The 17,405-nt window shown below is 40.8% G+C and overlaps 2 protein-coding genes across 3 annotated transcripts; both read left to right on the forward strand.

The window, feature by feature from the left end:
* The first annotated feature begins 474 nt into the window (after positions 1-474).
* arntl2 (aryl hydrocarbon receptor nuclear translocator-like 2) lies at positions 475-14,037 on the forward strand. Of its 2 annotated transcripts, XM_035157947.2 has the most exons (17): positions 475-806; positions 5,279-5,408; positions 5,524-5,577; positions 5,985-6,026; positions 6,221-6,378; positions 6,612-6,691; positions 7,145-7,237; positions 7,622-7,739; positions 8,266-8,415; positions 8,576-8,819; positions 9,037-9,143; positions 9,467-9,617; positions 9,734-9,786; positions 9,894-10,005; positions 10,093-10,183; positions 10,628-10,727; positions 10,843-14,037. In XM_035157947.2, the coding sequence occupies exons 1-17, from the start codon at positions 746-748 to the stop codon at positions 10,998-11,000; spliced, it is 1,902 nt and encodes a 633-aa protein (XP_035013838.1). In that variant the 5' UTR covers positions 475-745; the 3' UTR covers positions 11,001-14,037. The 2 variants fall into 2 exon arrangements, with proteins under 2 accessions (XP_035013838.1, XP_035013839.1); XM_035157948.2 differs by lacking the exon at positions 7,145-7,237.
* Positions 14,038-14,171: 134 nt separating this feature from the next.
* si:ch211-245j22.3 (uncharacterized protein LOC563798 homolog) lies at positions 14,172-17,122 on the forward strand. The gene is made up of 5 exons (XM_035157949.1): positions 14,172-14,404; positions 14,972-15,104; positions 15,546-15,695; positions 15,784-15,889; positions 16,686-17,122. Exons 1-5 carry the CDS (start codon positions 14,334-14,336, stop codon positions 16,820-16,822), a joined length of 597 nt encoding a protein of 198 aa, XP_035013840.1. The 5' UTR covers positions 14,172-14,333; the 3' UTR covers positions 16,823-17,122.
* Positions 17,123-17,405: the final 283 nt, after the last annotated feature.

Genomic DNA, 17,405 nt, shown 5'->3' on the forward strand with positions numbered 1-17,405 from the left:
CCTTTGAAAGAGCTTTTAATTCCGCAGCCACGAGGGAGTGTTCGCTGTAGGCTTTCCAGGAAACCCCATTTCCAGGGAAATGTCAAGCCGTGCCAATAAAAGCATTAATCATTATGAGATGGTGTTGTTGTTCTAGAATATGAAGACCTGTATACACAGACTTAAATATTACCCTTCACCAATTCAGAACAGACACTGTTTTGGTAAAAGAAGAGTTGCTTAATGAGAAGAATTCACTATTCATTTAGCTGCATGGTTATCCCTTTCACATTATAAGAAAACATCCAACAGGTCCTTAACATTACCATGCAGGACATTTACACAGAAATAGTGTAGTTTTCTTAACTGTGGCTGAACAAGACAGACGTGATCACAGTGACATGTGGGAGAATACAGAGTAAGACTGACAGTAATGAAAGAGGAAGAGGGGGAGACTTGTTTTCCAGCGGCCGTGGAGGGAAGCGCAGCAGCGGCGGTGACTCCGGTGAACCGACAGGAGGAGACTGCGCTCTGCCTTCCGCGTCCCCCCCCCTTCCACCACCTCCACACTGTCCCATTTCCACCGCTGCAGCCGCCGCCGCTCTGCTTCTCTCCGTGGAGGACGATTAACAACAAGGCGCAGGCATCCAGCTCCCTTCGGCTCTCTCCACACGACCTGCCCCGGCAGCACAGCCGCGTCCCGGAGCGAGTCCACCGCACTCATCCATGCATCGGAGTCCCGGGCCCCAGCGCACCGGCTCCAGCCATGTCGGCCAGGAATGCATCGGCTGGTGGCGGTGACAGAGCGGGAGGCGGAGAACCGGCAGGTAACTCAAACACACCGCGAGTTGTGTTTTTACCACTTTGAACATTGACACCGTGTAATACTACGTGTGCACTATGAGTGTATTTACTGTCAAGCAGCGGGGTGCAGCGGTGTGTTTACCCGGGTGTTCTGCACCGGTTGACCGTAACTTTGCGCTTTTCCAAAAGTAGGTCAGTAGATCAGTAGAACAAACTCGCCTTCCCCGTCGTCTGTGCAACCCGACCCGGTTCCCTTTCTCGCCTTAGCCCCGCGTTACGTCCGCATACATCGTTATCTCGGGTTGTCACGGGTGGCAGTGTCATTAAAATGCGAAATAAACGTGTTTGTGTTGCGGCGTCGCTTGTGCTAACGTTGACCCGAGCGACCGAACCAAATGTTAGCTTAGCCGCTGTAGCTTGGCCTGTTCACCGGTGGTGGGGGGGCTTTCTCGACACGGCCGAGACGGAGGTAGTTGGACCCGCCGTGATAGTGTCTCACCCGGGGTGGTTTGTCATAACTGGGGGGGTGGTCCGTGGTTTCTGGAAGAAGCGGTGTCACGTTGTGAAAACCAAGCGGGGACGTTAGCTCGCGTTCAGGCCCGAGCTGATCCGCGGCCGCTCGCTGCTTCGCCCCAGAGGATGAACCCGCTGAACCGAGGATCGGATGTTAGCCAGGACGGATCAGGCTTTACTCTACGTTTACTCTACTGTTTTATTTATTTATTTATTTATTTATTTATTTATTACTATTATCTATTGACTCAACATCAATTCACTTTAAACTGCGATAAATCTGCCTTCAAACCGACTTCCCTTCACTAAACAGACTCTTGTTATTTAACCTTGCTCCTCAAGAATCCCTCTGTTGTTTACGCACCTTTTTTATTGTTATGCTTGAACATGTATATGAGAAGGTGTCCCATTTAGTCTGAAGCCTTTGAAAGAGCTTTTAATTCCGGAGCCACGAGGGAGTGTTCACTGCAGGCTTTCCAGGAAACCACATTTCCAGGGAAATGTCAAGCCCTGCCAATAAAAGGACTAATCATAATAAGATGGTGTTGTTGTTCTAGAATATGAAGACATGTTGTATTTCTGGTGGTGTTTACACATTGCATCTCTGTGGTGTTGCATGATGCTTCCGTTGAATGTAGGTCAAACATCAGGATTGTTATTATCAGTCAGGACTTCCTCAAAGACTCTCTCTCCACTTGGTCCTGAAGAATTCCTGATATGAATGAGTTGTGTGTTTAACAAATGTTCTCCTCTTAGACATGCGCACAACACAGCAGTTGTATTTTTTATCTTTATGGAATCAACAGAGGAGTATTATTACTGGAGTTCAACAACTGACTGTGCTTGAACTGATTATGCATGAGTTGAATAACACTGTTTTGTAAATAACCCACTTCGAATGTAGTTTTCTTCACTTTTCTGTTTCAATGGCTGAGTATACTTGATAAGATATGTGTCTCTGTGTACTTACTTAAAAATGTAAAGGCTTGATTATATTAAAGGCTTGATTATATTACTGTTATTAGATATACACACTGGCCATCATCATGTATCGTCAAGGCTATATTAAACTTCTGACCTGCAAGACTCGAACTGCACAACTAACTTTATTCACCCCTGAGACCGGTTTTACAGACCAGACTCAAGCTTGTCATCGAACTGGTTCATTAGATTACAGATTACATTTGTTTGATGGCAAGAAAAACGAGCTTTTACTAGGTGACTAAACTAGGTTTACTGTAGATTAATTAGTCAATTGTCAGAAATTAAACAAACTATTTTGATAAGCAATTAATAATTGAGGTCATATTTGAATCCAAAATATAAAACTATCACTAGTTCCAGTCACTTAAGCTCCAGTTACTTAAAAGCATTTTCTGCTCAGACAGAGTAATTGCTTATGAAAATAATAACCTGTTTGTTTTGATTTATTAGTTAATTGATTCAATAATTTGGTTTATTAAGTGTCTGAAAATGGTAGAAAATGTCCAGGGTTATTTTGTCATATTCCTTATTTTTTTTCAATCAGCCATCAGTTTAAAACCCCCAAGTTATCCAGCTTTTTATCATGTAAACAAAGAAAAGCTGGGAACAAATAAATGTTTGAACTTTTTGTTTGGAATTGCTTAATAAAATGGTTTCTACATTTTCTACTGATCAATAAAATTGTTGAAAAAATGGGTTCATCTTTAGATGACATTCCTTTCAAGTTTGATTCTACTGATGCTTGTAAAATGTGATTTTTATAGGGATTCAAATGTTCGCCACAAACAGGACACGTTTATTAACATATACCAAGTCAAGATAACCAGTGGTCCTTTCACTGAGACTTTCTTGTCTAGTTTCCTGTGAGAAGTTTACAACAATATGTCTTAATGAGCATAATATTCAAGTGATCTCTTTTTCCACATTCAGATTGCGTGTCTGTTAATTTGCCAATAGTGGAAGACTGCAGCCTTTGTGCTCAGATCTTGTTTGTGGGTTTATGATTAACTTCATTTATGTGAAGTAGGGAAGCTCATGACTTAATTCGACAAACCTTTATTGTAGCCACATCTGTGATTATTTCTGTTTTGCACATGAGTTTGTAATTAGATCCAAGGATACAAACACTCCTGCAGTTAAACTTTTTTTTGTGGCTCCGGTTGCAAAATAATTTAAAATACAACTGAGAAACTTAATTGAAAAGAAAAAAAAACACCAATCATTTTTTGTGATCGTTTTACTCTGTGACAATGTGAGGAAGAGCCTCAGAGCGTGGGGGTGTTTGAGTGCAGCAGTATCAGCAGATACTCATTGAAGGATTGAGTGAATGGACAAATTAATGAACGCGTGAGCTTGACGGAGGAGTTGTGGGAGTTGGCAGAGGGACGTGTGTTTGGCGTGATGTCCAGTAATCTAGGTGCCTTCGCTCTAACCCTGTAATCCATCAGATTTGTACAGTGGGAGTGGGATTAAAACCCAGGTTGTTACTGATCTATTTGGGTCACAAGGTCGGTGGAGCGGAGTTAAAAATAGGTTTCATGGATATGAGCCACATTTTGTGTCTCTCACATACATATCTCACCTTCTGCTGAGAAACATGAATAAATCATAGTCATGGTAGCTACACGTCTTTTGATAACAGAAAATTATCAACATAAAAACAGCCAATTTGTCAGTACCCATGCACATGCTTTTCTCTGGTAAATATCGCAGTAATGTGAATAACTCTGGATGTAGGTTGGACAAAAAATATTTATTACATACTTATTCTAAAATAAATGGTCAAAAGTCGAGCGTCTAGATAACAGGCCCAAATTAAACTTGACTGTTTTAAGATTTGTGTGCTCGCTGCTGTCAGTACTTGTCAAAGATGGTTTGTGAGAGAAGAACCTCCACTCTGTATAATCGCCGCCGTACACCCATGACTAATGTTTCTGCAGTGCCGAAAAATCCAACCGAGTGAGTCATCTTTGCATTTTGCTTCATGTCACTGTTGTCGGTGTTCAAAATGCTCTTTCATTCATATCAATGGATTTAATCTGACAGACTTCTGATCAATGACTTTCCATATTGGGCATAAAAGCTCATAAAAATGAGTTGCAGCTGTGGTCTTTCAATGTATCAGATACACATGCTTATTAATAATTATTTAAGTAAATTGGTTATGAGATTGCACTTTGTAACAAATATTCAAAGATATGAATCGGGGCAAAAAATGCAAGATCAGGACACGGCTCGTGATAAATATATTTTCCTATGTTATTTTAGAGACAGCCATTGCTCTGGACGATAGCATCGGCCCAGCCCCGCGCTGGCGTCAGAGAAACTTGTGACTGAAGCGTGTACAGAGGCCAAGGCTCCCATAAGTCAATTGCAGCAGTTACACCAGAACAACCAGTTATGAGTTAATAAGTAGGCTGATTATTGGCTGTGTTAAGGTTATGAGGATTTGCTCCACGGGTGCGTGTATAGCAAGAGGGAGGCTCAGTTAAAGATTTACTTACCACACCAAGAATTGACTTCATGCTCTGCAGATCTCAGCATTTTACCTTTTTTAGCCACAAGCCAGCTCTTCTTATCTTTAAGACGACCTATTTTTGGAATATTAAAGGTCCTCACTGGATAAATACAAGTGCATAAAAGAATAATCAAAGAACCCAATCCTGTGCACCTATAATAATTTTGATAATTTTTTGTGTTCCAGTCACTTATCAAACAAAAGAGTGAAAACTACAACAGTTTGTCAGGTTCCAGCTTCTCATTTCTTGCTTCTCACAGTAAACGGAACAATTTAGACTCGTATGTGGCCATTTTTAAGGAGTAACATGACTCAGTCTGTGAGTTAATGCAGTTTTACAGTGGTTGTTTTTGGGGAACCCTTTAATATGACCACATACATCTGACACAGTGAAATGCAGCAGAGTGTGGGAACATACTTTCAGACACACATTCAGTCCCTTGTGACCAGATGCAGTTCATTGTGTTTTGTGCGTTTCAGAGGACCTGCTGGTCGAGGAAAACCAAAGCAGTTCTATGTCTCTGTCCAGCCTGATGTCCGCTTCCTCAGCTGCCGGCGTGTCCTTGAGCATGGAGATGCCCCGGAAGCGCAAGGGCAGCATAGACATCCAGTGAGTCTGAGTGTGACTTGTTTTAGTCTGTTTAGAACTTCGAGAAAATCTCATCAATCCACTCACTTAAATTGGTGCTGGTTGTAATTGACTTTGTTGTTTTTCTTCTTCTCAGGGATTCAAAATCTGCTTCCATCCCTGATGCAGATATGGAAGACGACGATAACGGGTACTGTGTGTAGAGCTGGGACAATGAGATAATCAATTGATTAGTGGACTGAGAAAAATATTCGTCAAGTAAAAGTTCAACAACACTATTATGTTAAATGTTTTGATACTATTTTCAAAAGATTAATCTCCTTAGGGATTTTTTCAAGACAAACTAGTGGAAAATATCAAATGTTTTCTGATTCCAGCTTCCTAAATGCGAAGACGTGCTGGTTTTCTTTCTTTCTCCCATCTTTTGGTTGTCAATTTACAGATAAATTGATTACGAGATTAATCAATAATTAAAATCATAAATTGCAGTCCTGTTGTGCTAGTTAAAAACCCTCCTGTTGTTATTGTGATAGTACACATTTGCATGTTGTTGCTCAGCATGTAAACAATTCAAATGTGTGTTTTTCTTCTCCACAGGTCGGATGGAGATGACCAACATGTCAAAATGAAATGTATCAGGTAGGTTTTTTTGGGCAACACTGCATTTCTAAAACATTTCTATGTTCTTATGATATTATCTTTAGGCTTAAAACATCCACTGTGAAGTTCCAAATATAGAGTATGATACATTTCCCAGATGGATTGTAGAGTCATAACAGGAAACTCTTATTTCCGAGTCCTCTGAATGGTTTTCTTATTTCATATGTCTGCAGGGAACCACACAGCCAAATTGAGAAGAGGAGACGGGACAAAATGAACATCCTCATCGACAAACTATCAGCCATGATCCCGACTTGTAACCCGATGTCTCGCAAACTGGACAAACTCACTGTGCTTAGAATGGCTGTGCAGCACCTCAAGTCTCTCAAAGGTACAGAGACAACTGATGACCTGACGACATGACTGTTGTGGTTAATGGGGTTTAGTCCTGTGACCATGTTCATGCACTCAACAGGACATTTAATGAGTTGTATGTTAGGGTTAGGATTGATGGCTTGACACTCTGAACATAGAAACCCAGGTTTTAATGAAGAAGAATGTTCCTTTAACTCAATTTACTGATGGTAACATATTCATCTGACATGACTGTGTCTGTATTTTCAGGTTCAGCAAGTTCCTTTTCTGAAGCGAACTATAAGCCATCATTCCTTCCTAATGAGGAGCTCAAACACCTTGTTCTTAAGGTACCAGTGATCATGGAGGCTGAGAATTATGATTTGATATTAAAATAATTACTTTGGCCAGTTACAGCTGCATAGGTTACAAACCTAACCCATGTATTGGTTACAAACCTATGCAGTTGGCAACGCCCCGGCTTTACTGTGAGTTGCTTTAATCAGAAACGTACAAAACATACAAAAAACAAGCATTTTTTTAAAAAAAAAGGAAATGTTTTGGCTTTGTTTTTCTGCGGATAGTATTTATAATGTTTTTATTATAACTTATAACATTTAATTTAAATTGTAATCACTTTTCTTATTGATTATTTAAAATGCTTCTTATTACTTAAATAACTATGTCAAATAAATATAATGTAAATAGATGAATGTAATATTTGCTCAGTGTAGCCTCTTTGTTTTGATCATGTCATCTCATCAGCTCCTCCTATTCTCCCCCCGTGTTTCTTTGTTGTGCAGGCGGCAGATGGGTTCCTGTTTGTAGTGGGATGTGATCGTGGAAAAATTGTTTTTGTCTCAGAGTCCGTCACGAAGATATTAAATTATAGTCGGGTAACACTTTTACATTTGTTACTGTATCTGCAGAGAAGACCCCGGACATACCAGATGCGTTGTGTTGTCTTGGCACTAATGTAAACACTTGCATTAAAACCATTGCTTGTAATCCATGTATCCAATGTGTATGGCTCATTATGCTTCTGATTGTACATTTGTAATCCTGATAGATCTGTTAGGTTTATTCAAAATTTGCCTAATTGCTAAATTCAAAATGCTCGCTCTATGCAGTATCTGGTGTGCTCCAGGGTCAACAGTTCAGTCACTGTACTTTGTTAAATTGGCTATTTGTCAGCAGGACTTGCTCTAGATGCAGTCTGGTTTTGACCATGGGAAATTTCTTCTGTTTGACGAGCTGCGTTTTTTCTTCTCTTCTTCTAGGCGGAGCTGATTGGACAGAGCCTGTTTGATTACATACACCCTAAGGACATGGGAAAAGTGAAGGAGCAGCTGTCAGCTTCTGAGTTATACCCCCGTGAACGGCTAATAGATGCTAAAAGTAAAGCAGTTGTATCTATATGTGTACTTTGTGAGGACCAGTTTGACCATTAGACCATAAGGTGTGACGGCATTTTAGCTTTTCGGACACACCTTCAAAGGGCCGTTTAAAGGTTGTGACTTGTTTTGATGGTAAGATTTGGCTCTCGGTTAGAGTGAGGGTTTAGTTTAGGCATTTAGTTCGGTTGCTTAAGGTTAGGGTAAGGGGCTATGGAATGCTATGAGTCCACTGAGGGTCTTCACAAATCTAGAAGTTTGCGTGTTTGTCATAGGCTACCTTTGGGGACAAATTCCAGGCCAAAAAGCAGTTAGTAAAATAAAACTTGTCAACAACTGTGCCCCCAAATGCGGAAAAAGCTGATTCCTGGGTCAGTGATTCCTGTTAGGATTTGGTAAGTAACAGTTGTGGTTAAAGTAAGTCTCAAGAGAATTAATAACTCAATTAAAAGTCCCCATAAGTGACCTATGATAAGTGTGTGTGTGTGTGTGTGAGAGGGAGCACATTAACACTTCTTTCCTATCCCCAGCCGGTCTGCAGGTCCAGGCCTACCTCCCAGTCGGCGGAGCACGGTTGTGTTCCGGCGCTCGGCGCTCTTTCTTCTGTCGCATGAAGTACAACAAGGTTTCTATCAAAGTGGAGGAGAAGGAATTCCAGGCCAGCTCCTCCAAAAAGAAAGGCAAGGAAATCCCTTTCTACTACTTTTGTTAAATGGACAACAGCCTGTATAATGTTAACAGTTTCACAGTTACAGTGTAAAGGAATAGATGTACTTATATCTTGTCTTTGTGTGTTTGTCTTGTTTGATGTATGTGATTTGTGTCTTAATGCGCCTACAGAGTCGCAGAAGTACTGCACAGTTCACTGTACCGGCTACATGCGCAGCTGGCCCACCAGTCAGCTGGGAGCAGAGGGGGAGGGGGAGGCGGACAAGCAGGACAGCTCCGACTTCAGCTGCCTGGTGGCGGTGGGACGCATCCACTCTCACTCATCTCCCCAGGCTAACGGAGAAGTGAGAGTCAAACCCACAGAGTTCATCACCCGCTACGCCATGGATGGCAAATTCACGTTTGTCGATCAAAGGTAGAGTCAATTCAACTAGGGGGTGGTGGGGGGGTTGGTGCATGGCTTTGATTACAATGCACATTTCAAATATATTTCAGTGACATTTCAAATTTCTTTGATACTTATTAACATAAAAGACTTTGGGTGTCAAAGGGGAAACAAAGGGAGCGCACACAGAATTCTAAAAACATAGTACGTGTGTATAACTCATGATAACTTAGCTTTTTTTCTGCAGAGCTACGACCTTTCTTGGTTATCTTCCCCAAGAACTGCTTGGGACATCATGCTACGAGTACTTCCACCAAGACGACTTACCACATTTAGCTGATAGACATCGAAAAGGTAAAATACATTCTTCAGTCCCCTCATGGTGTTCGTCTTTGTTCTTGTTGTCTTTGATCATTTGTTAGCTTTTTTGACAGCTACACTTTTTAAAAATTATTTAGACCAATTCAGATCAGATGTTTATTTACAGTATAGCAGCAGTGTTGAGGTACATCACATGTTAAGTTTCTGTCCCCACTGAAACAATATGTTTATTTAAGTAGGTCTCTGTGTGGCCAAACTTCCCTGTATTTCATGTCCTCTGTTCTCTGCTCTAAGCAGGTGATACTGATGCTGTTTCCTCTGTTTAGTCCTTTAATTTGTCTGTTTTTCCACCATAGTGCTGCGGAGTAAAGAGAAAATCGACACAAACTGTTATAAGTTCAAAACAAAATGTGGCTCTTTTGTCACTCTGCAAAGTCAGTGGTTTAGTTTTGTAAATCCCTGGACCAAAGAAGTAGAATACATAGTGTCAACTAATACAGTCATATCGTGAGTATATGCTTCCATCTGATTCTTTCTTACCTGAATAACTTCGTACCCGACAAAGAATCGTATTCATTGCTGCTTTATCTGGTTTCTCGTCCAATGACATTGCACCATCACAGTCAAGCCAGTCGGTCGGGAAACAAGTCTGAACAGTCGTGCAAGACTTCTGACGGTCAGTTGAAATGGATTATGGAAAAAGAAACATAATGAGATGTAATCCGATACCTTGGCTGCACCATTTCTGTTCCGTCATGTTTAACTTCTTGTTTCTGTTGGAAGATGGCAAGAAGTCCCTTCCAATTATCCCAGGCATCTCCGCCACCCCTGGGAGTATGATTTATGCAGGAAGCATAGGGACACAGATTGCCAATGAGCTGCTGGATTTCAACAGGTGGGTTCTCGAAACAGCAGAGGTTGGTTTCACAGTTTTTACTGCCACGGTTGTTGTAGCTTTTAATTTGTGTCTGTGCCTCTTTAGGATGAACTCATCCCCTTCCAGTGGTAACGCCAGCCCCTTCAGTTTACCACAGGATAAGTCTCCACAAACTCACAATCAAAACAGCAACAATGTAAGTTTCTATACATGCATATTTTTATTGATGCATCTGTCTCAGTCATTCATGAGGTGAACTCCACAACGCAATTATTTTCCCATTTTCAAAATTGTACAAAATGTGAATATTTAGTAAAAAAATGACTAAGTATGCTCACTTGTGTGTAATTTTCATGGGGAGTGAGCCTTCAGTCAACCTAAAGATTACAATTTTAAACTTCTCCACTGATCTGTAATTATGACCTTTGAGGTTATCTGTAATATTTTTTATTAAGAAATGTGAGAGGTAGACTTGTGAAGTGTGAAGCAAGCACAGTTACTTGAAAATTATGGTTTCTCCAAAGGTTGAAAGCCATCGTTTAACCAGCACAGATTTGATTCCGTCCTATTTTTTCCTTCAGGACCAAACTCCTGCCATGTTGCTGCTGGGACTGTAATGTTCTCCTCTTTCGCTCTCTAGGTGCCAAATGGAGAGGCAGCAGATATGGAGATAGCAGGAAAGTCCAGCCCAGAGGATGAGCCCCAGGGAGCTGCATTCTCTGGAGGAGAGACACTCATGGGTTCGATTTCTGCTTGTGTTTTATAGCTTATTTCTAGACTGGGTTTATGATGATGTTTGATTATCTCATCTTATCTCCTTGTCTTTTGTTCCTCCGCCTCTTCATCTCTCCTCAGGGGAGAATTCTCAGATGGATTTGGACAGTGTAGTTGGACCAGGCCTTAGTAGCCTTAGCAATGACGAAGCCGCCATGGCCGTGATCATGAGCCTCCTGGAGTCGGACACAAACTTGGGCGAGGCTGTGGACTTTGAAGACATGCGCTGGTCTTTATAGAATCTGCTCTTACAGTGTGAATCTGAGGCACACTGACAAAAAGTTGGACCATCAGTTATTTTGATGACAAGAACTGCTTACTTCATGATGCCACATTCGGTTTTTAAAAACCTTTATTTATTAGCTACCCTTTTCCACATAAGCTGTGTAGTCTCCGTGTGGCACGAGCAGGATCTACGTCAATAAGGGATATTCTTATTTCCCCTTTTCCGGGCGGAGGATTCGCCTCGAAGCCTTACAGCGCTCCGCCTGCCCTGAGGCGCTGTTCCCTTAATGCTCTCCTCACATCTACTGTCTGTTGAACTGAGGAGGCCTCACGAGGGTTAAGAACCCGTGATCACAAATAACAGTGACAAGACGCACATCATGACAGCTCCGGATTCCAGCTTGAATTTCTCTCCACGAAGATGTGATCAAAGGTTGGGAGTGACAAAGCAAAATAATGCACTGAATCGACTTCATGTTTTTTAAAAAGGTTGTAATTTGATTTGGTACTGTTTGTTTAATTAAAATGCAAGGAAGACACCTTGACACCTTGGCCCATCTCTGTGACCCCTCAGGATCCAAACCGTAGGTAGGCATTGTACCACGGAAGACCACACTTCCATAAACCTCTAACTTTGACAGTCACCCTAATGATGTGCTGCTCAGAGATTTCCTCTTGTCAGTATCTGAACATTTTCCACGGAAAGGGTCCAATAACCTCTTTTGTACACTGACTTGAACTTTACTGTATATATGTACATTTGGTATGATTGCAAACACCATGTCTTCAGGCCATATCTGTCTTAAAGGGATAGTTTGTGTTGGAAGAATATTTTCCATTTTACGTGTGTTCACTTTTAGGCTGCCCTGGATACTTTTTGCTTTTAGCTCTAAGCATTTAACTTTGTTTGACAGAAGCCATCACTTTCGTGCGTTTGTTAGAGATTAACAATTAATAACCAGTCACGTTCTCCTATCGGTTCAATAGGAGCCCAACAGTATTACTTCATGCAAAGTGAAACAGCACTTTAGAGGTGCTGGAATGGAGGTTCTGGTAGCAGTGGCTGAAGAGCAAACCCGTTTCAGGTTGAGTCTCATGGTGGAAGTCATAACTCAGGGAGCGATGGAAGCAAAGCCGCCCCATGCAATCAGAAAACGAAAGTTAAATGTAAGTGTAGCAGTGTTTTGTCCTTCAGTTTACGCTTCACATTCTCTCCCGCATGCTGTGCATTGGTATGTGGGGTCGGAGTCACCAGTCTGTACCTGTTCATCTGTACGTCTCCTCTTACACTGATTGTCTGCTTTGTAATCTGGCAGCTAAGCCATAGCTTTAGGTGGGTTTTTGTTTTTTCCCCATGTTCTTTTATGCACTGACGGTCTTTCAGAAGACGTGTTTATGTTTTATGTGCTCGTCGTGCACCTGCATTCATTTAAGGGATTATGCTATGCAGACCTTTCATTCCATAAATTCTAAACTTTAGGATACGTCTCTTTATCTTTCCTTGTTATTGTCACTCTCATATCCTGCATGACTCAACTTCAGAAGACATTAGACATACTGATGACTGAACGTGAAGAAGTCACGTATGGTTCCTGTATCCATTTAGCTAATGGAGTTCTGTTTGGCCCCTGCTTACGATTGCACGTCTTTTTTCAACACTGATAGCCATCGTGTTAAGAGCTAAATGTTAGTGATCATGTGGAAGTGAGATGGAAAAATTTGAATTGACTAAAATGCCTCAATTTATTGTCAGTGAAATTTGAAAATATTGGTTGTTTATGCCTTGCCGATGCCAAAAAGTTATTTTGAGGATAAACACCAAGTTGTGAAAATATACAAAGTCTACACATTATAATAAAGAAATTAAGAAGACAAACTACTGAAAGTCATTCAATGACCTCTTTGGGACACAACAAGACTGTTGTGTATGTTACACTTATCAAGTCAGAACCTGTAAACTGATTTCCTTTTTTTTCCCTCAAACATGTTTTATCTGAAGTGTTTAGGCTGTAAATCTGCATCTTATCCCTTTATTATTCGTACCTGAACCAGTCAGTCAGCTAATAGCCGTTATTTCTGTCCACACATATAGATTATATGGAACTGTGTTGCTTGAATGCCATGCCATTGTTCCCGTTGGTAACTCGGGCCACAATTTATACTCATCTGCTGAGGCTTTGTCCAATAAGAACTCGAGCTCTGAGGATAGAAATGTTGGTTGTGAATCATGGAGAAAACTGACTTTTACCTCTAAAGGCTTGAAAGTACGAGGAGCCGGTGGACAGAGCAGCTGAGCTCACGAGGACCCTCCCACCTGTGTCCAAAGTGCCTTTGGACATTTCTGCTTTCCCACCCAATGGACCTGATTGGATTCACTCGATGCAACATAGCGTACTGTGCACATCAGGAATGAAGTGGAAGCTTATTCACAGATGCAATGGGAGCTGTACATGTTGGCTTCAACACTCAATAACACTAACCAAACAACCAGAGCTATGGAGCTGTGCCATAGACACAGGCTGTTTTTTTTTTAACGCAAAATGTAAATTGTTCTTATTTTTTGTTCCTCTCGTTCTTGTTCAATCATTGCACTGTAATTTCCCAGAAGGCTCTCGCTTCAGCGTTCGACCGTGACTGATGAACTTTGCAAAGAGGGTCACACAATTTTCCTTCTGTCTCCATTTGATATAAAACACTAGACTTTGTATATGAGCTAGGGAACCTTACGTTTTGATTTCATGCCCTGCTTGGTGTCTAGTTGCATGCAGTTATTCTATCATTAATTGTTCTTGTTTTGTTTTTTATTTTTTTTGCATCATTAGACTTGTTAAGGACCTCAACAACCTTTGGGCTTGTATCAGGCAGTCTGGGGCTGTTTGCTGCCTCCATTGTATCCCTTCCTGCCATTTTTATAAGTTCACTCTTGTTTGATTCGTGGGCCCCAGAGGAAGCACTTACTGTATTTGTTTAACTACATTATTGCTGCTACTTACGCCTGGGCTGTCTTCTCAGGATGTCATGTTAATAAATATTAGTTGACTAAACCCTCAACAGGAACTTTGGGAATATTTTCAAACACCAGAAGAACATTTGAGCTTTTCATTCTGCATTTTTCCATCCTTAGTGTGAAGCGGATTAAGAAGCCGCAGCAGCCTCCTTTTTAACTAATTACATTTGCCTTCTGTTGCACCCCCTCTCCCTCCGTCACCGTTCCTCCCTCTGAGGAGAGATTTAAGTGATATGTGATGAGGTAGTTGGCGCAATTAAGAAAGCGTGGCATAAGCCTGGGATTTGTAGTGTATATAAAGTCAGTGGTGGATGCAGAGCTGTAGCTTCTCCTGAACAGAATGGGCCAAACTGCCAACCTGCCCTGTAGGAGAGGAGAGTCGTATGTTACAGAGCTGTATGAGTGGTTCAGGTAAGATTTCTTATTTGGCTTTTTAGAGTTGATCTACAGAGGTTCAGTGTCGTGTGTATTCAGGTAGAAGATGCATGTATGAGGGAGAGGGAGAGGAATACCTTGAGTTAAACTGCATTTAAGAGGTGTCCCCTTTTGTGTCCTTTATATAATTTGATGTTTCCCTGATAAAGCTACAAAATATCTCTTTTACCTTTTTGATGCTGACTTGTTTTCCTTATTCTATATTTCATTGAATGTGTGCAGTCCTATAAACCGGAGCGATATTGTGTTCATCCCCACATTATTCCCATGACTACGCGCTGCTGAATGGCTCGGCCTTGTCACCCTGTAGTAAATTGGTTCAAAATGATTCAGCCTAATTATCTTAGCACTCGAGTCCTAAGGTGTACACAAGCTTTCAGACACAGGTAATCTCCACACACACAGGACGGGGACAGGTTGACCTCAATTCTCTAAACTCTTCATTTTTCTCTCCGGTTTCTCCTGCTGCAAATGTGACTCTACATCCAAACTGACCCTCCAGGTTTTACAGTTAAATAAACGTCTTTCTGTTTTTTGTCACAGGAAGTTTATGCATGAATGTCCCAGCGGGCAGATCACTCTTCATGAGTTTCAGAGGCATTTCTGCAATGGGACAGTGGGCAGTGAGTCAGCTGAGTATGCAGAGCAGATATTCCGCACGCTGGACAATAATGGGGTGAGAAAACTACTCAGAAGGACACATCAGTTTCTATTTTCCTTCAGCATTAACAGGATTAAGGCTGGATGATCTTTCCAAAAAAGGTTATCCAGATTGTTATTATTTCTTCTAGATTTAAAGACAGAGTTTTGCTCCTGAGTGAATGTTGTGGTTCTAAACACTTCTTTATGAAAATGATAAACAGCAAAAAACATTGTTCAAATCTGAGATCAATTGTGTTAAACCTCCTCACTGTGCCTTCACTATACATAGGAAATACATCAATATTTATTGAAGTTATTCAACCATTGATTAAAATTGTATTTCAGTAATTGTTATTTTTTTTAATGCCCAGCCCTATAACAAATAACATAATGTCTTAGTGCGGCATCTAAATAGATATTGATGTGTTTTTTTAATCCCATAAACAAAGCTGTTAATGCAGGTTGTCTTGTGTAGGACGGGGTGGTTGATTTCAGGGAGTACGTCATGGCCATCAGTTTGCTGATCGACGGTTCAGCTGTGGAGAAACTGGGCTGGTCATTCAAGCTTTATGACAAAGACCGAGACGGAGCCATAACAAAGGAGGAAATGCTGGAGATCATGCAGGTGTGTGCGTGCACTTTTCTGTGTCACACATACAAATTCAGGTCACATGTTTGAAGCTCACCATCTGTGTTGTCCTCTCTCTTCACAGGCAGTTAATAAGATGAGCGTAGCCGCTGCCCTGACCAAGCCCAACCCACTCACAGCTGAAGAATGTACCAACAGGATATTTGTGAGATTAGATAAAGACAATAATGGTGAAGAAATTGTTTCCTCTTTCTGCTTGAAATCGTGGTGCAGTGTTATTTCAGCTTGAAACAATGGATGTCACACTCATACTCTGTCGAGCATTCGGTGCCTTTTTCCTTTCAATAGACTGACCTCATGTCCTCAGGTTATGTTTTTGTAAAGGACTTGGGATCCATTTATAAATAGAAGGGCACTCAGGGAGCACTTCCACCAAGGCCCATCATTCCCCTTATGAAAACACATTTAAATTCACTAGATCCAGATTTTTTATTTACACACTCATAAATATAGGTCAACTAAATATGCCTGATTACTTTCAACAAGATCCATGAAGTATTCTCTGTGAATGCAACGGAAATAAAAAATGTAATCGCTTATACCAACATTTAAATATTGCTTCAATTGGTAACACACAAATGAATGAAGTTTGTTCAATTTAAGTTAATAAGTTATATAAATACAAATAGAAATTAGTATTTAAAAAGTTATGGAAGTGATGCCCATCTTAAAGAATTATTATTTCTAAAAACCTTCAAGTGAGGTATTGCAAACCTTAAAACATTTGATTTATTTTACATTTATTTTAAGACCAGTATTAATCAGTCAGAGTTCAAGAGAGGAAGTGGGCACATAACTAATTTAAATTGCTTTAATTTAAACATCAAAATTAAAGCATTAAAACATATTAAACTCCCACTCCATGATTCAAACACTTGCAGGCATAGATTTAGGAAGAAACAGAAGCCGGTGATTTTAATAGAGTCTGTCCTCTGCTCTTTGTCTCTGTCCTTGTTATGTCTTCAGCCATCATCAGTCTGGAGGAGTTCATAGAGGGAGCGCTGGATGATGATTGGATCAGAGAGATGCTGGAATGTGACCCGAGCACCGTGAAGGTGGAGAGGCCTGTGAGGAGCGACTCCGCTTTGGGGACCCACGGCTGACCTGTGGTGGGGTATTCTATTCACTCAGTGCAGAGAAATTATCAAACTGAAATTTCCAAGAATCGTTGCAGCAGCACAGCTTTTATTTGCTGTGACAAATGATGTCGATGTCAGTTGGGTAACTTCACGGAAGACACTGGGGAGCACTAGAAAATGGACATACAGTTATTTTGTCACAGTATTAATTATTATTGTTTTATTTGGCTGCATTTTGTTGTGTTTGTTGATATTGTCTTTGTTTTTCTGTGCCTGAATGCCTCTCCTTATAAAATAAATAAGACCTAACATAACACAATGAAACTCTATTTCTCATTCTTGTATTATTGTATCTACCCTGCAATTGTGGCCAGATTATTTTACACTATGTGACAGACCCAGAATAAGTTTTGAGAAAACATAAATACCTTGTCTGCTGACAAGTTCTGGGCCTCAATGGTAGATGCGTTATCCTTATAACGTACATGTACTGAAATATAATGTAGAAGTACTTTTCTTGGGTATTTTCATTTTATGCTTCTTAACACTTTTACCTCTTCAGTTCAGCTGGGATAATTGTACTTTTCACTACATGATATTTATGTGA

Source organism: Hippoglossus stenolepis, chromosome 5, assembly GCF_022539355.2.
Source record: "Hippoglossus stenolepis isolate QCI-W04-F060 chromosome 5, HSTE1.2, whole genome shotgun sequence".
NCBI classification, from domain to species: domain Eukaryota; kingdom Metazoa; phylum Chordata; class Actinopteri; order Pleuronectiformes; family Pleuronectidae; genus Hippoglossus; species Hippoglossus stenolepis.